This window comes from Budorcas taxicolor, chromosome 17 (genome assembly GCF_023091745.1).
Source record: "Budorcas taxicolor isolate Tak-1 chromosome 17, Takin1.1, whole genome shotgun sequence".
NCBI classification, from domain to species: Eukaryota; Metazoa; Chordata; class Mammalia; order Artiodactyla; family Bovidae; genus Budorcas; species Budorcas taxicolor.
The window spans coordinates 71717157-71742873 of record NC_068926.1 but is presented as its reverse complement, the minus strand read 5'-3'; the positions used below and the strand labels follow the sequence as shown (position 1 = coordinate 71742873).

At 61.9% G+C, this 25717-nt stretch overlaps 1 protein-coding gene across 1 annotated transcript in view; it reads left to right on the top strand.

Moving 5' to 3' along the window:
* Window positions 1-25717, top strand: part of BCR (BCR activator of RhoGEF and GTPase) — an 84316-nt gene that overhangs the window by 25107 nt on the left and 33492 nt on the right. Inside the window, exons 2-4 of the mRNA XM_052654505.1 lie at window positions 12260-12426; window positions 20528-20632; window positions 20969-21154. Of these exons, the coding sequence (XP_052510465.1) occupies window positions 12260-12426; window positions 20528-20632; window positions 20969-21154 (458 nt within the window). The remainder of the gene's footprint in view (window positions 1-12259; window positions 12427-20527; window positions 20633-20968; window positions 21155-25717) is intronic.

The following is a 25717-nucleotide window of genomic DNA, read 5'->3' as shown; positions in this document are numbered from 1 at the left end:
GGGAAAGTTCACGCCAGTCACGGCAGCAGAAAGCCCGACCCAGGGTCTTGATTCACACGTAAGAAGAGATTGTGCTGGAACACAGCACACAGGACGCTTGAAGGCAGTGAGTCATGGAGCCCGAGGAGGAGGTTTGCAGGGTTTCTGGGAGATGCCGCACCCTGCCCCGCCCGGGGAGGGGCCCCCACTGCAGCGGGGCCTCCGGGTCCCAGAGGAGGAGAGCAGGGTGTGGGCCGGGAGCCGGCCAGCCTAGGTGGAGGCTGTGTCTCTCGGTTTTGCTTGCCTGATTCCAGAGGGCTCTGAGGCAGCCGTCAGAACTGCCGCGGCGTGAACCAAGGCCATGGCGGGGAACCGTGAAGGCCCGAGGAGGGTCTGAGGCCATTGGGGTGCACCCGCCTTACCGACGGGCCCCCAAGCTCCCTGATGGCAGAGCCTGGGAAAGTGGATGCGACCTGGATGCCCGCTGCTGTCAGCGGGGGGCAGCTGGGGTGCAGGATGACGGGGTGGCTGGCAGTCACACAGCCTGGACGCCGCAAGACCAGGGCTCCCCCCCTCCACTCTCCGATTGGCTGTAGCAGGAGACCGCAGAGGCTCAGAACGAGGGCCCTGGGCCGCCCTGGCCCCTCACAGACCCCTAGGGACGCCCCCCGAGTGACAGCCCCCATCAGCCCCCAGCATAGACGGGGAGGTGCTCAGACCATGCCCCGGAGTCCCTGGCAGGGGACCTGGGAGCCGGGGCCCTGGAGTCTGACCTCTGACCCGGCAGGGGTCGTGGCCAGCCGGCTGCCGGCCTGGTCAGAGAAGTGGGCTGGGGGTGTCCGCCGAGTGAGTGGGCCCCGGAGGTGCAGAGAAGCAGCCGCCAAGGAGCCCGCGTGCGTGGCTCTGGGCTCCCAGGCCACCTTGGGTCCAGGGCCTCTGCCGTCACGCGTCCCCCTGTGTGCGCGTGGAAAGAGGGTGCCCGAGACCCGCTGAAGGCACAGCCCCAAGCTGCTTTCCCTCACTGCTCCACACGCGGCTCAGGGGAGCTGACCTTGGGCCTGCTGGAGGCAGCCAGGGGCACGCCCTCCCCGTGGTGGCAGCGAGGCCGGCCGGCCCCCTGATGCCTGGTCTCCGAGGCTGTCCCCATGCCCGGATGCCCAGAGGACCAGTGAGGACGGGGCTCCAGCCCACTGTCCTGGGCTCATCAGGGGCTGCTCTGGCAGGGGGCCCCTCCCGCCCCGAGGAGCGAACGGGTCATCCCCGGGTGGACCCAGTGCCACAGCAAGTGGGCAGGTGGGCCCCCCCGCAGCCTCTGCCCACCCTGCCGCTCACACAGTGGCTCAGAGTCAGGGACGCCTGATCCTCCCGGAGCCAGAGGTGAAGCTGAGCCCGGGAAGAGCAGCGTCCACCCCGTGGGCTGCCAGCTGCCACCCGCAGAGTCTCCGTAGAGCCCTGCAGACAGGTAACCAGGTCAGCAGGACCGATGCCCACTGGGAGGCAGCCCTCCTGGTAGGAGCATCCTGGGGACCCCGGAGGGGGTGGTGCCCAGTGCCGGAGTGACTGTGCGAGGCGGCCGGTGCCCAGGGACCCGCACCCGCGCCTTTGTGTTGTGCAGTCCATGCCTGAGCGGCCCGTGCAGGCCGCGGGCTTCCTCTGAACCACGTGGGCAGGAGAGAGAAACTGGCCTTCCAGGCCTGGCCCAGGGCGCCAGGGCCTCTGCCCCTGGGAAAGGCAGGGCCAGGCCCCACTCTGGGGCCGTGGAGGAAGAGGAGGCGAGCGCAGGGCGGCTGCTGCAGGCGAGGGTCTGGCGGGGCCTCACGGCAGGGCTGCGGCTCCTGGCCAGGCGCCCAGGCCACCGAGGGGGGCCCTGCCGATCGGTGGTGCCCCCTGTCCCCAGACCACGCCCTGTGGCCGGTTCCCCGTGGCCGGGCCCAAGACGCCGGCAGTGGGGATGTGCTGTCCTCTCGGCCGTTCCTCCCATGTCCGAGCTGTCGGCCAGTTCCTGGCGTCTGTCCGCGTCGCTTCTCCCTGACGCCGGGCCCTATACCCGCTCCCCCGGAGTGACCGTCACAAGCCTCTGCCGGCCGCAGTCCAGCTCCTCACCCAGACGGGCTGCCTGTGCCGCCCGCCTGCCCCCGGGCCACCCTCACGACCTCCGCAGCCCCCGGCTCCCCCAGCAGGACTGCGGCCCCCTGCCGTGTTCCGGCACGTCACCCTCCCTGAGCGTGGTCCCCCGAGGCTCCGACCCCTCCTTCCGTGGGGGTGTCCCTGCTGGTTCCTCTGTCCCACCCGGCCCTCACCCCTGGAAAGCCCTCCAGTCTCCTTGGCAGCCCTCTCTCTGCTGGCTCTGCGGCACCTCTTCCAGGCAAAGGCCATGTCTGCTCAGCCTCCTGTGGGCACCCAGACAGAACAACCGCAGGCTGTGGCTCAGACGACAGGTGTGAATCGTCTCCAGTCCTGGAACAGAGACGGGGCAGGGCCAGGCCCTCTGGAGGCGCCGAGAAAGCCCTTTCTCCACGTCCAGCTCCGGGTGGCCTCACCCTCCTAGTCTCAGCCCGTCTTCACTTGGCCTCCTCCTCCTCCTCTGTCCTTCCCAGGGGACCTGGCGTCTGCCCCCTCACCCCGTGGCTACTTCCTGGGGGAGACCTCCTTCTCTGCTGCCCGCCTGAGGGGTCCGGCTGCCCTTTGTCGGTGGCCTCGTCACACGATTCCTGGGGTTCTGCGGCTCTCAGGGCCGCAGCTGGGTGCCCCTGCCATCCCGTGTCCGGCACTGTGCCGGCCCGAGGGACGGGCTGCTCAGTAAATGTTAGTTTGATTGTCTGGAGCCAGACTGCGCCGTGTCACAGAATCAGGCTGTGCAGAGTCTGGGTCACGGCCCAGCCGAGGGCTGCGGCTGCTCCCAGCTGGTCCTGCAGCCTCTGTCCGGGCCCGAAGCATCAGTGGCCTTCCACCCCCCACCCCTCAGGGGATCTGGGAGCCAAAGGCACAGGTGGGTGGGTCCTCGGAATCAGAGGAAAGTCCTCTGATGATGTCCTGGGTGCTGTTCGGGGCTGTTTGGTGCTGGAAGGCCAGCCAAGTTGACCTGATAATTTGGTCTCCACCCAGCTGGGTGGGACAGGCTGTTGTGGCTGTCGGGTGGGTCCTTGCCCCCAGGAGCTCAGCCTGGCTCAGGGCAGCTGGGGCTGCCTGGAGGGTGGGGTAAGCTCAGGCCCCTCTCGACTGCGTTTTCTGGCCTGGGGGCGGTCCTCAGCCAGCCTGGGGCCTTCTGTGCCCGCCAGGGACTTGCCAGGCTGGCCTAGGGGTATCACAGTCTGGGTGGCTGCCTGAGGGCTGGCAGGCCTGGCTCCTGGGGTGCCCTCTCTGTCCCTCCCCCTCCCACAGAACCCCTGCCGAGCTACGGGGGCCGACTGGACGGGGGGCCGTCTCTCTGGAAAAGGATGTTGACCCGCGTGGTGTGGTTGCAGGAAGGAACAGCTGCCAGCCTGCCAGTGGAAGAAGGCAAAACAGGAGCCGCCCCGCCGCGTCAGAGCGTGCGGCCCCGGCTCTGCCCGCGGTGGCCTGGGGTCCTGGTGCCAGGCCGTCCTGGCGTCTGTCCGGAACGACGCTCTAGGTCGTCAGGAAACAGCTGGACTATGTTCCCAAGTTCCCGGTTTCAGAGACAAAAACAGTTTTTCTGTTTTGTACGATGGAGCTGAGATCATATAACAGAAAAGGAAATGTTTTCACGTGAAGAGCTCAGGGGCACTTGGTTTCTTCACAGTGTTGGGCAGCCAGCCGCCTCCCCTGTCCGCTTCCCGGTTCCATCACCCCGAAAGGAAGCCCCACACTCCCAGGGCACCTGCTCGCTGCCTCTGCGGTCGGGCCTGTTGTGGACGTTTCACGTACATGGGGTCAGGCCGCTGCCTGGCGTTTGGGGGCTGCCCTCACTGGGGCTCAGCTGGTGAAGAATCCCCCTGCAATGCGGGAGACCTGGGCTCAATCCCTGGGTTGGGAAGGTCCTCTGGGGAAGAGAAAGGCTACCCACTCCAGTATTGTGGCCCGGAGAATTCCATGGACTGTATGCATAGTGCATGGGGTCACAAAGAGTCGGACACGACTGAGCAACTCTCACTTCACTTCCTGCCATAAAGTTTGAGAGGTTCATCCATGCTGTGGTCTTCCTAGGCCGGTAATCTTCCCTTCTACGGATAGACCACTTTGGTATGTCCATGTGTCTATCAGTAAGTCAGGGTTTGTTTGTCTGTTTTGACTAGAGTATAATTGATTTAAAGTGAAGATGGCAGACGGTAAAGAATCTGCCTGTGATGTGGGTTTGATCCCTGGGTCGGGAAGATCTCCTGCAGAAGGAAATGGCAACCCAGTCCAGAATTCTTGCCTGGAGAATCGCATGGACGGAGGAGCTTGGCCAGTCCACGGGGTCGGAAAGAGTCGGACTCGACTGAGCGACTGACGCTTTCACGCCGTTGACTTGCAAGGCTGTGTCAGTTCCGGGCGTACTGCAAAGTCACTTCAGCTGAGCACGTGCGTGTTTGTTCTGCTCTATAATCCAATCCCTCCCTTGCTTTGGCGGTGCTGGGGCTTCGTTGCTGAGCGTGAGCTTTTCTCTGATTGGGGCGAGCCGGGCTCCTCTGGCGCGCAGCCTTCTTGCGGCAGCTTCTCGTCGCACGCAGGGCACAGCCCGCAGCGGCTGTGGCCCACGGGCCTAGCTGCTCTGAGGCCTGTGGGCTCTTCTGGATCAGGGCTGAAGCCCTCGTCTCCTGCGTTGGCAGGTGGATTCTTTCCCACTCGGGAAGTCCGTTTACTCTTGTTTAGGTTGTTTGCTCGTACAGTTCGTCACAGAGTATTGAGTCGAGTTCCTTGTGCTCCACAGTAGGTCTTACATGTGGTAGAGTGTGTGTGTGTGAGTGTGCGTTTGGTAGAGTGAGTGTGTGTTAGAGTGTGTGTGTGCGTTTGGTAGAGGTGAGTGTGAGTGTGAGTGTGCATTTGGTAGTGTATGTGTGCATTTGGTAGAGTATGTGAGTGTGTGTGCATTTGGTAGTGTGTGTGTGTGTGCGCGCGCGAGTGCACGCATCCCAGGCTTCTGTCTTGCCCTTCCTGACCTGTTCATCAGTTGGATGCCTGTGTTGTTTTACCTTCCGATTGTTCTGGAACTGTTGCGAAAGAACATTTGAACATTCTGGTAATAAGTTTTGGTTTGAACGCCTATTTTCACCTGAGTTACACATACCTAGGACGAGAATTTCTGAGTCACATGGTTACTAATTTGGCTTTTGAAAAATGCTTTTGCTTTGAAGTGTGTTTGTAACTTGACTGAATTGGGCAGCTCACACAGACAGACCCAGACGCAGTTCCTCCCTCTCGGGGACTCACTGTCCCTGTCTGAAAAACAGGCGTCTGGAAGTTCCTGCCTCCTAAAGGGATGGAGGTGGGGGGGGGGGGGCGGTTTCAAGGAGCTGATGTGAGTGGCCAGCCCTGTGCTTGGCCCAGAGGCAGTGTAGGGCAAAGGTCAGCGGGAATTTTGCAAAAATACCCACTTGTTACATCCAAGATGTGAGAGTTTTCCACTGTGTGGGAAACTTACTTTCCTGAGCAGCACAGGCATTCCCTGACTGCTCCAGGCGCTGCCGCAAATACAGGAGCCAGCCTGGGCCCCGGAATCTGCTCTCCGCGCGCTGGCGACGGGCTGTTGCTGCTGCTGAGCCGTGTCTGACTCTCTGCGACCCCGTGAGCTGTAGCCCGCCAGGCTCCTCTGCCCGTGGGCTTTCCCAGGCAAGAACACTGTTTCCGTTCCCTCCCCCAGGGGAGCTCCCCAACCCAGGGATGGAACCCGAGTCTCCTGCACTGCAGGCGGGTTCCTGACCACTGAGCACCCCCCCGGAGGGCTCAAAGCAGAGGATGAGTGTGGGTCCAGGGCCAGCGCTGTCCCGTGGGGACTGTGGGCCCCTCAGTGAGACCTGACCCCCCAGCCCCCGGCCTTCTGAGCCTCTCGGGAGCGGGCCTACCCTGCAGGGCCCCCGCCCCACCGCCAGCACTGCGTTCCCGCGGCGAGAGTCCCCAGCCCAGCACCGCCCGCACGAGGCCGGGCCCCGCCAGGACCGCGGGGTGTGGGGCTGGGCGGGGAGCGCGGAGGCCCGAGGGGGCGCGGTGGAGCGGTCCTCGGAGCTGAGCCGCCGGGCGGAAGCCGCCGTCTCACGTGCGTTTACCTTTGTAAACCAGCTCGTCCCGGCGGCAGCGCGCCGCCGCCCCCCAGCTCCGCGCACCCCCGCGCCTGTGTGTCTTCCCGACCCCGGGGGCGTGTGCTGCCAGCCGGGCCGCGCCCCGCACTCTCGCCCCTGGCGCGTTCTGGGCGGGGAAGGCCGCGAGCCTAACCGTGCTCTCCCCACCTTGGGCCGCCCACCCGCGGACTCGCCCCGGGGGCGCCTTGGCCTGAGGGCGGGGCCTGGGCTGGGATCCGGCGGCAGCCAGGCGACCCAGGCTGGAGCTGCGGGCGCTCCAGGCACTCGGCCCCAGGAGGCCCCCCCGCCCTGCTCGTCCCTCCCGGGACACGAACGGCCACTGGTCCAAGCTCCGTTCTGCAACGTGTCCCCGGGGAACCCTGCGGCGGGGTTTCCCAGGGGGCCGGGCAGAGGCTTCAGAGGTCTCGCTCGACGTGGAAATGGGGAGGGGCATGTCGGAGTTCCTGGGGCCCCTCTGGGGCTAAAAGGCTGTTGCTGGGGTGGCTGGTGCTTCCCGGGCAGCTGTGGCCGGGCTGTCTCAGGCCGGGGGCGTCTCAGGGCTGCAGGCACGTGCCTGGGCGGTTCCCGGGTGTGGTTTGCGATGGATCAGGTCCTCCCCGCGCCGCGGGGGCCTGGCTGGCAGGGGTCGCACCCAGCCCAGGTGGGGGTGTGTGGGTGGGCAGCGGAGATGCAAGCCCAGCGGAGACCGTGGGGCTGTGTGATGCCCCGATCTGCTCTACAGAGAAGGCCCAGCCTTCCCTTCATCGTCTTTATTGCTGAAGGAGCTCACAGGTTGGGGGCGTCCTGGAGCCCCGATGCCCCTCGCCCAGGCCTCTCCCCACCGCTCAGGCAGCACCCCCTTGGCTGTTTCGATTCTGTGCTTATTTTCTGCTTCTTTTTAATTTTTATCGTCGCGTGGTTGCTTTACACGCTTAGGTTTCTGATATCCAGCGAAGTGAATCAGTTATACATAAAGGTCCACTTTTCTTTTAGATTCTCTCCCCATACAGGTCATTACAGACTCCCGGGTAGGGTTCTCTGTGTTGTCGAGTAGGGCCTTGCTGGTTTTGTGTCTTGGAGCCCATGCCCCCCCCCCCCCCCCGCCCCCCTGGCAACGGTAGGTGTGCTCTGTAAACGTCTGTAGCTGTCTCTGCTTTGCCAGTAGCTTCGTCTGTGCTCTTTTTCTAGATTCCATGTATAAGCAGCGGTCTTCGGTACTTGTTTCTCTCTCTCTGACTGACTTCGCCCCCTGTTCCGTGCTTGTTGTGGCTGTGATTGCCGAGGGGCTGCTAGAGATGAGGCCCTCCTCGTCTGCGCCCCTGACGTCGCCAGTGGCGGCAGGGCCCTTAGGAATCTGTGTGTCTGTGTGTGCGCTCGGACGAGTCCGACTCTGCACCCCGTGGACTGTATGTATCCCGCAGGCTCCTCTGTCCATGGAATTTTCACGGCAAGAACACTGGAATGGGTTGCCATTTCCTCCTCCAGGGGATCTTCCCCACCCAGGGCTCAAACGTGGGCCTCTTGTGTCTCCTGCGCTGGCAGGAGGGACCCCCCGGCGTGTGTGTGTATGGGTAGGTGTGCCGGTTTAGTCCCTGTGCCTGCCCAGCACGGAGGCATGAGGCACATTCTCATTGCTGTGCAGCCGTCCCCGCTGTCTAGCTCCAGCAGTCCTCTTCTTCCTGAACCAGACTCTGCCCCATAAACTGTATCGCTCCGTTCCCTTCTACCTGCCGCCCTGGTAACCCCTGTTCCTTGTTCTGCATACACAAGCTTGACTGTTAGGGACCTCATATAGTGAGCACTGAAGAACTGATGCTTTTGAACTGTTGTGTTGGAGGAGACTCTTGAGAGTCCCTTGGACTGTGAGGAGATCCAACCAGTCCATCCTAAAGGAGATCAGTCCTGGGTGTTCATTGGAAGGACTGAAGCAGAAATTCCAATACTTTGGCCACCTGATGCAAAGAGCTGACTCATTGGAAAAGACCCTGATACTGGGGAAGATTGAAGGTGGGAGGAGAAGGGGACGACAGAGGATGAGATGGTTGGATGGCATCACTGACTCAATTGGACATGAGTTTGAGCAAGCTGTGGGAAATGGCGAAGGACAGGGAGGCCTGGTATGCTGCCGTTCAGCCCGTCAGTTCAGTCGCTCAGTCGTGTCCGACTCTTTGTGACCCCGAGGACGGCAGCCATGAAATTAAAAGACGCTGCAGTTGTGGGGTCGCAAAGATCGCGACTGAGCGACAAGAACAGCGACACGGTGCGGTCAGAGGGTACGCCTGCCTTTCCGGGCTGGCCGGGGTCGCTCAGCCACAGCGCTGCCGGCGTTGGGCAGCCTTCTTTTCTAAGGCCGAGCTGTATTCTGCTTTGAATCCTGTGTCGGTCATCCCTCAGCGGGCAGGCGCGTGCTTCTGCCGTTTGGCCCCTGTGAATGTGGGCGTGCAGATACCTGGGCGTGACCCTCCCTTGAATTCCTTCCAGTCGCACCGGAAGTGCGGTTGCTGGATCCTGCAGGTGTTCTGTGCTTGATGTTTTGAAGGACTTTTTTTTTTTTTTTTTAAACCAGTGTTGCCCTTCAGGTGTAAGAGGGGACGTGAACTTGCACCCCCCGGACTTACTCCTTTGCCTCTTTCGTGGGGTGGGGAGGGAGGCTGCCTTTTCTCCAGGCGTCAGAGAATGGATTTTAGGTGCGCAGAGTGCTGGGCTGACTTGCCTGCAGGGGAGGTTTCAGGTTTCACTGTGTAAACGCTTTTCTACACTCAGCCTGAGCTGTGACTCAGCCCCACTCCCTCCCACCTCCTCCCCTCCCCACTGTGAGCTGTTCAGCTAAGCCTCCTCTCTTGCCTGATATGGTTCAGTGGTAAAGAATCCGCCTGTTAATGCAGGAGACACCGGTTCGTTTGGTTCGATCCCTGGGTCGGGAAGATCCCCCTGGAAGAGGGAATGACAACCCACTGCAGCTATTGTCCGGAAACCCATGAACAGAGGAGCCTGGCAGGCTACAGTCCATGGGATCACAAGAGTCGGACACAACTTAGCAACTCAATAACAACATCTCCCAGAGACTCTAGGAGCTGTGGGGTCCCAGGCCCACCAAGGCCACGCACACTGCTTTCCTGGGTTTGGCCTCAGCCTCGGGTCGAGCTTTATAGGAAGTGCCCAGTCCTGCCTGAGGTGGCCAAGCCTGGAGAGGCTTTCCCCCTGGGTGTCACTGGCAGAGGGTTGGAGGGCACGCCCTGCCTCTCGCTCTGCTGTGGGTCTGGGCAGACAGCAGCCTTTCTCATCCCAAATCGTGCCTTACGCTCAAGATGGAGACGTCGGGTGTGGAAGCCGCAGAGCAAGAGGAAGACAGGTCCGCGCGTGCCGCTTAGAAGCAGCAGGCGGGGGGTGGGGGCTCTCCTCCTGTGACACACTTGCATCGGAACAGCCTGGGAGGGGCTGGGGAGGGGCGCGGTCATCAGAATGAGGGGTGTCGAGTCCAGATGGGCTGGGCGGCAGATGGAGCCCTTGGGTGAGAACATGAGGGGTGGCCGGCCGGCCAGGACCAGGGCTTAATGGCACTGGTTCCTTTAACCGATGTCCATTTGGGGAGATGTGTGCAGGGTGGGAAGATGGCTGGGTTTTTAGTTCCCAGGGCACCACCTTGTGACCCCTGGCGTCTGGCTGCAGACCTGGCCTCTCGGAGTGGCCTGGCCGGGTGAAGCTTCCACCGCAGCACCAACAGCCAGCCCCCCTTGACACGGGCCAGCGACCCCTCACCGAGGACTTGGGTTTACGCCGGGCTTTAGCCCGGATGCTGTGTGGAACCAGCACGAGAGGGTCACACACGTGAGCACTTGCGGTTCCCGGGGGTGAGCCCTGGGGTCCCAAGCCTGACCCTGATATCCTGAGGTTCTCACTGGGGATTCGGTGTTGACTTGACTGGGACGTGAGCTCGGTGCGCTCACGGGCCTGGAAATCAGGTGACGTGCTCAGGTCGTGTTCTTCCACGAAAAGAAGAATATGTTAACTTTCTGCAACATGGTTATTTTAAAAAAACAAACAGCTGAAGGTTTCCTGGGACGTGTGGACGCTGGCCATTCTGCGCTAATGGGAAGCCGGGGCAGAGGGTGGAGCTGCTGAAGGCAGCGGGGAGGGCTGGGCGGCAGCGGCGTTTCAGCGCCGGGCGGGCTCTGTCCGTGGTCTAGGTCCTGGGCCCAGTTTCAAGTCGGGGAACCTGAGACGCGATCGGCACCGTATCAGCTGTGTCGCCACCTGTGTGGAACCCGAGCCTCTCGAGTCTGCAACCTTCCTCGCCCCCCACCCCTGCCCCCGCCGGAGGACAGGTCCTTACTTTAAAAAAAAAAATGTGATTCCAAAAAGAAGAGGAACCCGGGATCAGACTTGTTTGGGGGGTGGGGTGTGGACCGGAGTTCTGTGCCCCCCCCGCCCCCACGTCCTCAGGAATGCTGAGTTGAGCCTTTGCGTCTTCTCAGGAGGAGGCAGCGCTTGACTGTGGCCTCGGGCTGCCCCCTCAGGACGGTGCAGAACCCACAGTCCAGGGGCTTCCCTGGCAGGCCCATGGTTAGGACTCCCATCTCCCAGTGCGGGAGGCGTGGGGTCCATCCCCGGTCGGCGAACTAAGACCCACACGCTGTGATGTGCGGCCAAAAAAATAAAAATTGAGACCCCGAAGCCCAAGGGCCCTGAGGGTGCCGCCCAGCGCAGTGATCTCGGTCCCTGAGGCCCCTCAGATGGTGCATTAAGAGGTATCAGGGTGCCTCCGTGCAGCACTCAGCGTCCTCTGCGGCTCTCCCCCCAGAAGCGGCCCCGAGGACTGGGACCCTCCCGCGGGCCCACAGGCAGAGCCCCGCCTGGCCTTGGTGACCGGCCCCCGAGTGCAGACCCCAGGGCCCCAGGCGCAGCGGCGTGGCCAGCCCCTCAGCGCCGGGCCGGCGGGCGGTTGCCCTGGCTGGAGCCCTCTGGGGGTCCTTCACGGCCACCCGGGCCCAGGCCACCCCCCGACTCGGTCAGTACGTGCAGGGCCCGCCTGGGTTACGCTTTCTGAGCCCCCGGATGACGCTGGCGGGTAGCCAGGGCTGAGGGCGCCTGTTGGAGGACGGTGACCTTCCGGGAGCAGAGCTGGAGGGGTGGGGTGATGGGGGGGCGGGGCAGGGAGCGGGGACTTCGGCCGGCGGGCGCCCGTGGAAGGCAGTGAGGCCCGTCCTCCGCTCTAGTAGCTTCCGGAAAGCCAGCGCCAGGCGCTGGGCACACCTGGCCAGGGCGGTCCGGGTGCCGCCAGCACGGGGAGTGTTTGGTGCCCGAAGGTGTCGCCAGCCGAGGACTGAACGCCCCGGAGGCCGCCTGTGCTGGCACCTCGGGCTGCCTGCGGGTGCGTCGTGGTGACGTGACCGAGCCCCATTGGGATGGCCTCTGGGAAGGCCTGGGCGCCCTTTGGAAGGAGGAGTGGACGGGCGGCCGTGATGTGAGGCTGGAACGGGCCAGGCCCTCACGGGCTGATGGCCCAGCCAGGGAGTCCGCTCGGTAAGAACGGCTCTGGGAAGCGGGCTCTGGAGCCCGTGTGGCCTGTGATCCGTGGGGGCAGGGTGGGGGAGCGCTGACTGCATGGCGCCTGAAGGAACAGCGTGTCAGCTCTGTGGCCAGTTACCGCCCCCCCCAAATCGGGAGAGCTTGCTCTAGGATAAGCCACGCTCTGCTCGTGGGGACCCTCGGCTGGGGGGCAGGGGGCACAGCCTGTTTCCTGGCCTGGCACCTGGGTCGGGGGGTCAGGTTGGATCCCCCCAGGTGGGGCTTAAAGACGTCCCTGGACAGCAGGACTCGGGCGTTTGGGGTCCACCCTTCAGGCCCCACTACCCCCACAGGATCAAAGGCCCAGCCTCATGTTGTCCGGGGAGGAGGCGCCCCACCCCGCCCACCTGCAGAGTCAGTTGTGGAAGTGAGGTCAGGCTATAGGAGGCCTCTGTTCCAGGCCCACGGGGGATGGGTGGGGCGCCCCCAGAACCCCCAGGCTGACAGCCCGCAGCCCCTCCCCGCCTCTGACGCCGCCTGCTTCTCCACACTTGCAGATGCATTGTTCGGGACCCCGCCGGGGTTCGGTTGTGCCTCGGATCGGGCAGAGGAGCCGCGCCGGCCCCAGGACGGGCTGCCCTACATCGACGACTCGCCCGCCTCCTCACCCCACCTTGGCAGCAAGGCCCGGGGCGGCCGGGACGTGGCGGAGCCCAGCAGAGCGGTGAGTTGGGGCAGGAGGGTGGGAGGGGGGCCCACCGAGGGTCCATTCTCCCTGAGGCCCTCGTCCCGGATCTGGATGCACGGGGGCTGGGCATGGAGGGCGGGTGCGGGGGTCCCGGGGTCCCGGGGCTCTGTCTTGGCCAGCAGGGTGCACAGCGAGTCGGGGTCCAGGACCCCCCCCCCCAGCACACTGGAACCCCCTCTTGCCCAAGGAGCTGCTGAGATGGCTCACCCGCTCCCCGGGGTCTTCCTCCGGGGGCCTCGCCGTCTTTAATGACCCTCCTGCCATCCCCTCCACTCTTCGATGGAACTGAGGCCCCGAGGTCCGTGGCGAGCGGAAGCTGGCACCACCCCAGGTGCCCTCCCTCGCGGGCAGCAACCGTGGAAGCCTGACTCCTGGTCCTCGTGGCCCTGCGCCTCAGGCCGGCGTCCCCGAGGCGGGTCAGGGCCCGGCTGGGCACCCTCTTGACCTCCCGGGCCCGCCCGGCTGGGCTGAGCGCGCGTGTTGCCCCTGATGACAGACACCTCCCTCCCGCTCAGCCTGTGTCTTGGGCATCTCCACCCCGGGTTTAGCAATGAGAGCGAGGGCTGTGGTTTCCCCTGTGCCTGGGATCACATCTCCTCACCTCGTGGCCCCCTGTGGGGCCGGCGCCTTTGCTCAGGACTGCCGTTTCCCTTTGGCTGCTGTGATTTCTGGCTTCCCTGCCGGCCCAGACGGTAAAAACATCTGGCTGCAGTGCGGGAGACCCGGGTTCAGTCCCTGGGTCGGGAAGATTCCTCTCGAGAAGGGAGACGGCCACGCGCTCCATGATTCTTGCCTGGAGAATCCCATGGACGGGGGAGTCTGGCGGGCTGCGGTCCGTGGGGTCTCAAAAGAGTCCAGACGTGGTTGAGCTGCTGACCCTTTGGCTTTCACCGCTGCCGGGCAGGCTTCTCCCCCTGAAACGGGGGCAGTGGGTAGGCGCCTGTGTGATCGCACGCCTGCCTGGCGCGGTTACCCACACGGCCAGCTCCAGCATTCCATAGACAAAGAGACGGAGGTTCAGGGAGCCGGAGTGACGGCGCTGAAGGCTTCCCCACCCCTCAGCTGAGCCGTTCAGCCCCTGCCCTGCCCTTCCTGAGGTCTCTCTCACCCTGCGTTGTGGGTGTGACTTGGGGCAGACGAGCATCCTAACAGCCGATCCCTGGACTTGGGGCGGTCCTCCCTGTCTGTCCGTGGTCCCTGAGGGCTTTCTTCACCCGGCTCGCGACCTCCCGGCCCTCCCTGGGCCCCTGCCCTCAGGCCTCCAGCACGCTGGCTTGGGGTTCTGCCCCCACCTTTTATCCCCAGTTGAGGGACCCACCCGCTGGACTCGTCTCACCTTACACACGGCAAGAAGGCTGCACCTGCTTGTCGGGCCTGTGGGCTCCAGCCCCAAGTGGGCACCTGGCCCAGGGGGCTTTCAGGAGGCACCTGGGGGAGACAGGGACGGGACCGGATGAGGCATTGGTGGTTTTGTTCCGGAAGCCTCGTGGTCCAGAGCTCGGGGCCCCGGAGACCGGCAGAGAGCGCCGGCTTTCTGGGCCCTGTCTGCCACGCAGGGACACTTCCCTCTTTCATCTCTGATTGTGGGTCTGAGGACGATGCGGCTGGGGATTCCTGGCGCCCACAGGAAGCGCTGTGGTCTTGCGGTCCCAGCTGCCTGATCCCCCAGCCACCAGGGCCGGGGTGCCTGCCCGTTCCCCTCAGTCCCACCCTTGGTGGGGCTTGGCCTCCACTGCTGAGCCTGGGCCCTTTCGGTGTGGGAGGGTGGGGTGGTCAGGAGGACCTTCCCAGGGACCCCATGGCGATGTGGGGGTTTGCTCGCCTCCTGGGGGTGCAGGCCAGTTCCAGGAACGCATGCCCGCAGGGTGAGTAAGGGGTCCGCAGGGAGTTGCCTGGGGCACTGGGGTAGGAGCCAGGTGGGCGGTAGGGTGGGTCCTGTGACCTTAGGAGGCTGTCCCAGCGCGGAGCGTCAGTGAGAGCCTCCCTCCCAGTGGTCATCCTCAGAGGGCCCGCTGGGCGTGTCTGTGTTTCCCTGGAACGATGACTGTGCAATGCCAGCTGGGGACCCGAGCCCCGGGCGAGGGCCAGCAGACACACATCCCTCGTCTCTGCAAGGAACAGTGAGGTTACGCATTCGTCAGCCCCTCGGAGGCTGCAGAGAGGAGCGGGCTCCCGGGGGGCCCGGAGCAGGGCCGCCGGCCAGCGGGTCGGGGGTGCAGATGAGCGTCCAGGCGTCACCCCAGCTGCCGTCCTGGGAGGGGGTGGCCTTTGTTCTGCAGGCCGCGATCGCCCCGGGTGGGGGTGGGGCTGCAGCTCTGGGCCTGGCAGCTGGCTGGCGGGCTTCCCCTCTGCTGCCCTGGTTCCCTTCCTCCCTCCCCAACCTTGCTGCCACACCGACCTTGCTGTCACACCGGGGGTTTCTTTTCTCTCTTAGCCTCGGGGCTTGTGGGGTCTTCCCCGCTCGCTCCCAGGCAGTGGAGGCCTCTTCCCTTTTCCTCCAGCTTCCTCCCGCCCTCTCCGCATCCGGGCGCCTGCACACACCCTTCCCAGAGTCTGTGCGTGTGCAGGGCAGGTGTCAACACCGCAGTCCCGCCCTGCCCTTTGCCCCCTCCTCCTGTCCCCTCCGCCGTCTCGCCTCTGGGTTGGGTGGCCGGCGTCCAGGCCCCTGTCCGCTGCCCCTAGTCCTTCTGAGGCTCAGGAGAAGGTTCTAGTCGAGCCCTAGGCCCCACCCAGACATTCCTTTACCCAGCCAGGCCCTCGGGAGTGGAGAGCTGTACGGGGTGCCATCCTGTTCCACCCGGCTCTCTAGGCTGTGGGGCTGGAGAGCAGCTCCCCCTGGGCACACAAGCCTTCACTCTGGCCACGGTGGGAGGTGTGGGCAGGCCCCCTGGGAGCAGCTTTCCTCCCAGCTTTCCTCTGGGGTGCCTCCATTCAAGACGTGGCCTCCGTGGTCTCAGAGAAGAGGGAGCGGCTGGGCACCCCCCAGCACGTCTCTGCTGATGGTGCTGGGGGCCCCGGAGCCAGCTGCCCGGACAGTCCCGGACCCGGGGACCTGCTCGTCTCATGGACGAGGGTGCCCTGGAGGGACCCTTGCACCTTCAAGGTGTGGCCACGCCAGGGCCCAGCCAGCAGCTCTGGGCCCTCTTTGCGGGTCAGTTTATTCTGTGGATCTTGGTGGAGAACCTGGGGTTCTGGGTGCCCTGGCCCAGAGGCTCCCGCTGCTCAGCGTGGCCTGGACGGGGCTGTGGTGTGGGACGTGGGTATCCTTTCGCCAGAGTGGCTGAAAGCTACTGTGATGGCTATCCCCCATACACAGACACAGACACAGACAGGAACACACATGAGCACACACATACGTGCACACACACACACGAACACATACATGCATGAACACGAGCTCAGACGTGTGTACATAGGCACGAGCACACACATGCATGCGTATACACAGGAGTACACACGTGCACGTATACACACAAGTACATTGAGCACATGTGTACATACACAAGCACACACATACGTGTACACATACCCACGAGCACGTGTATGCACGAGACATGCATACATGTGCACGAGCACACAGATACGTGCATATACACAGGAGTACACACGTGCGCACACACACAAGTACACACGTGTGCTCACGCACACGTGTATATACACAAGCACACATACGTGTACACATACCCACAAGCACACATGTGTATACACGAGACACGCATACATGTGCACGAGCACACACATACGTGCATATACACAGGAGTACACACGTGTACGAATGCACAGAAGCACACACGTGTGTGAGCACACGTGCACATACACAAGCACACACGTGTACACACACCCACGAGCACACACGTGTGTACACGAGACACACATGTGCACAAGCACACATACATGTGCATATACACAGGAGTGCGCTTGTGTGCATATACACACAAGCACACATACGTGTACACATACCCATGAGCACACACGTGTGTACACAGGAGACACACACACATGTGCACCTGGCTTATGCACACACAGCGATTCCCAGAGTAGAGTGGTGGTCCGGGCAGCCTTTCTGGGTGGTCCCAGTGGGCAGCCAGGATGTGCTGTAAAAGTCCCAAGGATGGAGAAAGCAGATGCGGGGGAAGTGGAAACTGAGCTCCTTTTCTCCAGTTTGCACCTGGGCAGCCAAGGCTCCAGGCAGGAGGGCAGGAGCCTGAGGCAGTGGGGCTCGCAGGGCTGGCCTGGCTGATGGCTGCACCCCCACCCCTTGACTCAGCCCTGGGTGCTTCCTGTCAGATCTGCCATTTCTCCACCACAAAGTACCTCCGTCCCGCCAGGCCAGGCAGGTGGGAAGGGCCAGTAGGGTTGGGGGTACAGAGGGGCTGCCCTGGGAGGTCCTGTTCTAGGTATTAAGGAAACACACAGTGGCGCTCATCTCACAGGCTACCAGGATAATGCTCAAAATCCTTCAGGCTTCAACAGTAGGTGAACCGAGAACTCCCAGTGTACAAACTGGATTTAGGAAAGGCAGAGGAGCCAGAGGTCAAATTGCCAGCATCCGTTGGATCATAGAAAAAGCGAGGGAATTCCAGAAAAACATCTACTTCTACTTTATGGACTACGCTAAAGCCTTTGACTGTGTGGATCACAACACACTGGAAAATTCTGAAAGAGATGGGAATACCAGACCACCCTGACCTACCTGAGAAATCTGTATGCAGGTCAGGAAGCAACAGTTAGAACTGGACATGGAACAACAGACTGGTTCCAAATAGGAAAAGGAGTACGTCAAGGCTGTATATTGTCACCCTGCTTATTTAACTTCTATGCAGAGTACATCATGAGAAACGCTGGGCTAGATGAAGCACAAGCTGGAATCAAGACTATCGGGGAAAAAAGTCAATAACCTCAGATACGTAGATGACACCACCTCTGGCAGAAAGTGAAGAGGAACTAAAGAGCCTCTTGCTGAGGTGAAAGAGGAGCGTGAAAAAGCTGGCCTAAAACTCATCATTCAGAAAACTAAGATCATGGCATCTGGTCCCATTACTTCATGGGAAATCAGTGGGGAAACAGTGGAAATAGACACTTTATTTTCTTGGGCTCCAAAATCACTGCAGATGGTGACTGCAGCTATGAAATTAGACGAGAAGCTGTGAGCTACCTAGACAGCATATTAAAAAGCAGAGACATTGCCAACAAAGGCCTGTATAGTCCAAGCTATGGTTTTTCTAGTAGTCATGTACAGATGTGAGAGTTGGATCCTAAAGATGGCTGAGCATTGAAAAATTGCTGCTTTCAAATTGTGGTGCTGGAGAAGACTCTTGAGAGTCCCTTGGACAGCAGGAAGATCAAACCAGGCTTGCCTGGTGCTTCAGTGGTAAAGAGTCTGCATGTCTATGCTGGGGATGCTGGTTTCATCCCTGATCCACGAAGATCCCTCATGCCTCAAAGCAGCTGAGCCTGGCACCGCAGGTGTGGAGCGTGTGCCCTGGAGCCCAGGAGCCAGAGCTGCTGGCTCACGGCTGCAGGCCCCGAAGCCTGTGCTCGGCAACAGAAGAAGCCAGTGCCGTGAGAGGCCTGAGCGCAGCCAGAGACGCGGAGCCCCGCTCACGGCAGCTCGGGAAGACCCCGCACAGCAGCGAAGACCCAGCACGGCCAGGAACAGATGATCAAGTGGAGTCGTGACAACAGCGGAAAAGCGAGATCCAACCAGCGCATCTGAGAGGAAGTCAGCCCTGAGTGTTCACGGGAAGGGCCGATGCTGCAGCGGAAGCTCCAATACTCTGGCCACCTGATGCGGAGAGCTGACTCATTGGAAAAGACCCTGATGCTGGGAAAGATTGAAGGCAAGAGGAGAAGGGGACGAGAGAGGGTGAGATGGTTGGATGACGTCACCGGCACGATGGACATGAGTTTGAGTAAGCTCCGGGAGTTGGGGACAGACAGGGAGGCCTGGCGTGCTGCAGTCCACAGGGTCACAAAGAGTCAGACACGACTGAACAACGACGGGAGTTCCCGGAGGCCTGCGCTGGCGTGGGATGGCGGGTGACGACATCTACAGACGTTTGCCCTGTCGCAGCCGGGGGTAGGGGTCTTGCTGCTGGTGCAGTGAACAGAGGCCAGAAGTGCCGCTTGACACCCAGTGTGGCACAGGGTGTCCAGCCTGGCACCCAGCAGAGAATCCCACAGCCCCAGATGTCAGCGGTGCCAAGGCCGGGACCTGCCTGGTCCGTCACATCCCCCTGAGTGACCAACGGCCAGTGCTCCGGTTCCACACCCAAGGACAGGGCTGTCTCCGCTCACCTGCAGGCTGGGGAGCCAGTGGCGGAAAGGGCAGGGCTGTGTCCTCTTCTCTGGACACAGGGATACAGGGCCTCAGCTGCCTAGCACCACCTTCGGGCCGCAGTGGGGCCGGCCAGCACGGGCTGGGCGTAGGGAGGAAAACCCCAGCCAGGTGGGGCGCAGGCCGTGGACACAGCCGCCCTGACCCCAGACTGCCTCATTGCTGGTCAGGGAGCAGACAGAGGACCTCAGCCCGGAAGTTGATGAAGAAGCAGTTTCGTTGCCTTTGGAATCATGCTCCATGTCAGTTTCCCAGGCGTCTGTAATAAAACACCACAGGCCGCGTGGCTTACACAAGAGAGATTGATTTCTGCCAGTTCTGGAGGCGGGACGTCTGAGATGAAGGTGTCAGGGGGGCTGGTTTCTCCCGGCACCTCTCTCCTCGGCTCAGAGATGCCCATCTACCCCCTGCGTCTTTCCGGCCGGGTACGTCCGTGCCCTGATGCCCTCCCCCCTCCTCCTCGTCTTCTCGAGGCATCGATTTATAACTCGGTGTTCATCGTAGGTGTACGAGACAGCAGTTGGACATATTGTGAAACGGTTGCTAGCTGTGACTCAGCATCCATCACCACGCCTGGTTATAAGTTTTTTGTGTGCTAAGAACGCTCAAGATCTATTCTTTCAGCAGCTTTCACGTATACAATATGGTACTGACTGTGGCAACCCACTCCAGAGGGGGACGTCCACAGGCAGAGGAGCCTGGTAGGCTACAGTCCCTGGGGTCGCAAAGAGCCGGCCACAACCGAGCGGCTAACGCACAGTCACCGTGCTGTTCCGTACATCCCCAGGACTTGCTTGTCTTGTTCCTGGAAGTTTGTGCCTTTTGATCACCTGATCTCTTCTTAGAAGGGTGTACCAGCCGTTTTGGACTAGGACCCAGCCCACTGACCTCGTCTTAATTACGATTTTAAAGACCCTTATCTCCAAGGACAGTCGCGTTCTGGGGCGCCAGGGACACACCCCTGGCATGACACCGTCACACCCAGCGCTACAGTGTGGTCTTGGCCTCCAGGACCCTACCCGCCCCCACCCCCGTCTGCGTCCAGGGGCCTGCCAGCTCTGTGTTCGAGGCAAAGACTGCAGAGTGGGGAGGAGGGGATCCTTGCTGTAGCCCACAGGTGTGTCGGTCCCATCGTCTAGAAAGCAGGCTCAGAACAGCAGGTTTAAGGGACAAAGGCCCTGGTCCCAGGAGACGGGGTTTCCCTTGGGCAGGTGGCGTCAGGCCCAGCCTCGCCCTGTGACTGGGGAGGAGGCGGGGCCGCTCAGCCCTGGCCAGTCCAAAGGTCCCGTGGCAGCAGTGCTGAGGCTGGCTGGGCAGGTGCCGGGCGAGGCGGGGTTGTGGCGGAGAGGCCGCGGTGGCCGTGCGCTGGGCCTGATGCCCCTCCTCCCCCCTCCCTCCCCCCTGCCTTGCTCAACCTCTCCGGGACAGCGGCTCCTCCCTCCTCCGTCACGGGCTCAAGGTGCGAAGGAGGGCTTTGCCTGCCGCCCTGCCCAGCTCCCCACTGCCCGTTGCCCGTCGTCAAGGCCAAGGGTGGCCCCCGGCTTTGCTGGATGACTGGCCAGACTTTGCAAGGACCAGAAACCAGGGGCTGACCTGCCGGGGGACCCTCAGGCCTCCCGAGTTTCATCCCACCCAGAACCTTCTTGGGAAGCTGGTCGTCTGGGTTCCTCCACCTCGATGACTCTCCTCACCACCCCCACCCGCCCCCCTAGGCCTGACGTTTGTCCTTTTGTCCTGCAGAGTGAGTTGGACTTGGAAAAGGGCTCAGAGATGAGAAAATGGGTCCTGTCTGGCATCCTGGCTAGCGAGGAGACTTACCTGAGCCACTTGGAGGCGCTGCTGCTGGTGAGGGGGGCCGGGGGGGGCGGTGCCGGGTGGGCAGGGCAGGTCTGGGCAGCGCTGCCATGGAGGCCTGGGAGCAGCCCCCACCTGCCCCCGGAATCCCTGCCAACACCCGCAGGAGGGCTGGACATGGCCCCGCTGCGGAGGTTGGCCCTCCCCAGGGGGGGCAGTGGACGCACTCGTGAGACGTGGTGCCCAGCCGAGCTGGCTTCACGTTTTTGTGGCTACTGACGTTTAAAAACCAAAGCGCGTGTGCGTTCACATGACCGCCGCACACCTGGCACGCGGCGAGCCCCGTCCCCTGCCACCCCCCCACCCGCTGCCTGTGCCCTCCTCCAGCCCATGAAGCCTTTGAAGGCGGCTGCCACCACCTCTCAGCCGGTGCTGACGAGCCAGCAGGTCGAGACCATCTTCTTCAAGGTGCCTGAGCTCCACGAGATCCACAAGGGCTTCTACGACGGGCTCCTGCCCCGCGTGCAGCAGTGGGGCCCCCAGCAGCGCGTGGGCGACCTCTTCCAGAAGCTGGTGAGGAGCCCGGGGCCTCGCGGCGGTGGCGGGCGGGAGCGCGGGCGGCCAGGCCTGCCCCTGAGCCTGCCGCCCACCCCCCGCCAGCGGTGTGGTGGGGAGGGGGAGCCCAGGCGCGTCTCACCGCCCCGCACGCCCAGGGCGGGCCGCGGGAGCGGGCGCTGTGCAGCCGTCTGCTGGACCTCCACGCGAGGACGCCCAGCCAGGCTTTCTCCCCGCGGCCCGCCCCGTGTACATCGCTGGTGCTTTCCGGCTCCGCCCGAGTTCTGCTCAGGCTCCAGACGGGGCCCTCTTTGGACCACAAAGAGGCGGCTGACTGGGCAGCAAGACTGAGCTTCCAGGCTCGCGCACCGGGATGGGGAGCCGGGAGCCGCCCGCGCAGGTGGGAACAGCGGGGCTCGTCGGGCTTTGCTGCATGTTTGCAGCTCTCTTGAGTTAAAGGATTAGTCAAGGATTTTTTAAAGAACGAGAGAAAGGCAGTTTGGGGAGGGAAGGTTGATCAGGGACGAGGAGCCCTCTGGTCGCCAGGGCGGGTCCCTGACTGAGGACGTGGTGAGGACAGGCCTCCTGTGTGGCCCCAGCTCCCGTGGCCGCCGTTTTAGGACCTGGAGCCGAATTTATCGCTCTCGACGGTGATCGCGGCGCCCTGGAGATGCGGCACATCCCGTGGACGGGGTGGAGGAGGCGGCAGGGCTGGTTTGTGTGCGGCTGGCCCAGCACTGCCGGTCCTACCCCAGCACTCCTCGAAGGCAGGTGCCAGGCCGGCCCTCGTGACCGGGGTTCCCCCTCCAGGGACCTGGAATCCCAGCTCCCGGGTTGCCCGGGCCTCCTGTGTGCGTGCTCTTTCCCTGAGAGGGAGCCCAGCCTTCTGGGCTCGGGTGGCCGAGGTCGCTGGGCCCCCTTCTCAGTGCTGGGAGTACACGGAGACCGAGCGCCAGCCCCCAGCCCTCCTGGGCTGCCCAGACGCCCAGGTGGCCAGCCTCGGCTCATGCTGGACCCTGGCGTTCCGCTTGGGCATGGCTTTCCTGTGGGCCATCCCCTCTGTCCACCGCCCGGGGCTCCAGGAAGGGGAGGAATGCCTCTTTGGTTCAGATTCCCCGGCCTGGGACCCCTTTCCCAGGGCGAGAGCTGGGAGACCGGTACTCCCCATCCTCAAAACCCCCATATTTGAAGACCCGTGTTGTGGGCAGAAACTGCAACCACGCTTTTCCCCAAATAACACTCAAGTCACCCAGAAACTTAAAAAAATTAATAGTCTGACAAACACCGGGATTTGCAGCGTTTGCTCTGGTCTCCCTGGTGTCCTGGATGTATGAGGTGCTGCACCAGGCAGATGGGGGAGGCGCGGCCCTACGCAAGAGCAGCCGCCGTGGGAGGTGGTTGCTGGGGGGCTACGTGCCGCGTGTTCACCTGTGTGCCCCCGGGGCCGGGTGCTGGGCATCCCCACGGACAGGTGGACGGGTCCCCGTCCCCACCGCTTTCAGGTTAGCACAGTGGGGTCGGGCTCCCCGGCTGGGAGAGTCTCGGGACCCCCAGGAGCCCACACTGCCCCAGCCCTGGTACCGCCGCTCCCCGGTAACTCTCGAGCCACAACTCGCCGCTAGGAAGCCCCTCCTTGCCACTGCTTTGACTCCCTTCCTGTGGGTTAATCACCACCCAATCGGGGCTTTGTTTCTGGCTGAATTTTCATTAGCTCAGACTTTCTGGTTACTAATCATTTCAAACTTCCTGAATTGTTGCAAGGATCGCACAAAGTAGTCTGTGTGCTGGCTGTGCCACTTGTAACATTTTGCTTTCTCTTTTGCTTTCTCTTTCTCTCTCTCTTTTGTACACACACGCGCGCGCGCGCACACACACACACACACACACACACACACAGTGAATAGTTTGAGAGTAAAGTGCTGCTCCTGCCTTCTATCTCTGTGTGTCATCGTGTATTTGCTAAGGACAGGCTCCTCCACACCCCACAGGACAGTGCTCCATTGGAGGTGGTCCGTGTTCATGTGACACTGCTAATCAATACGCGCTCCTTCTGCGGATCTCTTCCAGGTTAGGTGTCCTGCTCTTTACGGCCGTTCTCCTTCCGAGTCAGGATGTGGGCACCAGGTCTCGTTTCCTTGACCTGTGCTGGTCTTCTGCAACCGTGACATTTTTCTTAAGGGTACAGGCCGGTTTGGGTCGGATGTTTTTTCAGGAAGAGATTCAGGATCTGTGTTTAACCGCTGCACTGATGCTGTGTCCTGTCGGTGCCTCACATGGTGTGGGGCGGGCACCTCGTCTCCATCTGTCCCGTTATCCGTGCAGCTCAGATTCTGATTGGTGCAGCTGGTCTCCATCTGTCCTGTTACCCATGCAGCTTGGATTCTGATTGGTGCACCTGGTCTCCATCTGTCCCGTTATCCGTTTAGCTCGGGTTCTGATTGGTGCACCTGGTCTCCATCTGTCCCGTTATCCGTGCAGCTCGGGTTCTGATTGGTGCACCTGGTCTCCATCTGTCCCGTTATCCGTGCAGCTCGGGTTCTGATTGGTGCACCTGATCTGCATCTGTCCTGGTATGCGTACAGCTCGGATTCTGATTGGTGCAGCTGGTCTCCATCTGTCCCGTCATCCGTGCAGCTCGTGTTCTGATTGGTGCACCTGGTTACCCGGGCAGCTCGGGTCCTGATTGGTGCACCTGAGCTCCATCTGTCCCGTTACCCGTGCAGCTGGATTCGGATTGGTACAGGAGTTGCTGAAACCTCTCCAAAGCCACGTGGGAGATGTGAGCTCTTGAAAGAGCGGGCAAAAGTAACAAACAAGGGGTTCTGTGTTGGTGTATTTGCTACCGCCCAGGCGGCTCAAACAACAGAGGTCTATCTCCCCCCATTTCTGGAGGCTGGCAGTCTGAGATCCAGGCGCTGGCAGGGCTGGTTTCTCCCAAGGCCTCTCCTCCATGCGTCAGTGGCTGTTATTTCCCTGTGTCTTCACGTGGTCATCCGGCTGTTTCTGTGTCCTAATCTTTTCTTCGCCTTAAGACCCTTGTCAGATTGGATCAGGCCCATGCGAACAGCCTCATGTATTTTAAAGCATTGTTTTTGATGTGGGCCATTCTTACATTCTTTATTGAATTTGATACACTATTGCTTTTGTTTTACGTTTTGGTTTTTTGGCCTCGAGGCATGTAGGATCTCGGCTCCCTGATCAGAGGGTGAACCTCCTGCACTGGAAGGTGAAGTTTTAACCACCGGACCACCCGGGAAGTCCCGTAATGGCGTCGTTTTCTCCCCATCACCTCTTTAGGCCCATCTCCAGCTACAGTCACGTGCTCGGGGTCAGGGCTTCGACTTAGGGATTCCAAGGGACACACTTCAGTAGTAACATCCCCTCGAGACTAGGCTGAGCCATTGCCTCTTCTCAAGGTCACCCCAGCCACGGTACCTACGGCAGCCCCGCTGTTCTCCCCTGCTCTGCCATCAGCCACCCGTCATATTACGCGTTTCTTACTTATGTACCGTGCGCTCTGCTCCCGGCCACACGTACTGTGTCTGAATGATTGGTGGTGAAAGTGCCTGAGGCAGGGCCTTTGTTTCGGCGGGAGACTCTCACTGAGCGGGGAAGTGGGGGGAGAAGGGGCTCTGGGTCCCACCGTATGACAGGCGACCTGGGGTCTCGGACGCAACGACTTGTCCGGGTGAACGCTGTGGCCAGGGCCGGCCAGGGCCTCCTCCAGCTGCTGTTTTTTCTCAGGCGCCCCCAGACCCTCGGTGCAACCCCCACAGGGAGCGGGGCCAGAAGGCCAGACAGTGCAGAGGGCATCTGGCCTTGCCATCCGAAGAAACGTAAAATTCGATACAAATGCAAATAAACGTAGAGATAAAATTTAGGTTCGATGCAGAGCAAATGCCAGGATCAGCAGAAGTCTTGGGCCTCCGGCTCCCGGCGGGCTGCAGTGGAGGAGACCCAGCCAGCTGGTCACGGGGTCTGCCCTCACCTGCCCGGGCTGGGCTTTCCCTGCTGCCTCTGGAGGTGGCCCAGGCCCTGGTGATGGTGGTGGCCGCAGACAAACCTGCCCCGACCTTGGAAGTCTTGACGCAGCTGAGTGTCGGGGCAGGAGGACAAACGCCGCTTGCTTTGCAGCTGGCAGTGGAGGCCTCCGGCCTGCCCGGTGTGCCGAGTGACGCCTGAGCCCGGTCGCGGGTCTGGACGGGGCTCACGTCTGGGCAGTGGGAGCCTGTCTTCTCTGTGGGCAGCTAAGCTTCGCATTTCTCACGTGTCTGAAGAGGTCGTAGAGTAGCAGAGCTGTGTAGCCCTTCCTTGCTGGCTGGACCTCCTGGCAGTCCCAGGGACTCTCAAGAGTCTTCTCCAGCACCACAGTTCGAAAGCATCAGTTCTTCGGTGCTCCGCCTTCTTTGTGATCCAAGGAGATCAAACCAGTCAATCCTAAAGGAAAGTAACCCTGAATATTCATTGGAAGGACTGATACTGAAGCTGAATTGAATACTCTAGCCACCTGATGAGAAAAGCTGACTCATTGGAAAAGACCCTGATGCTGGGAAAGATTGAAGGCGGGAGGAGAGGGGACGA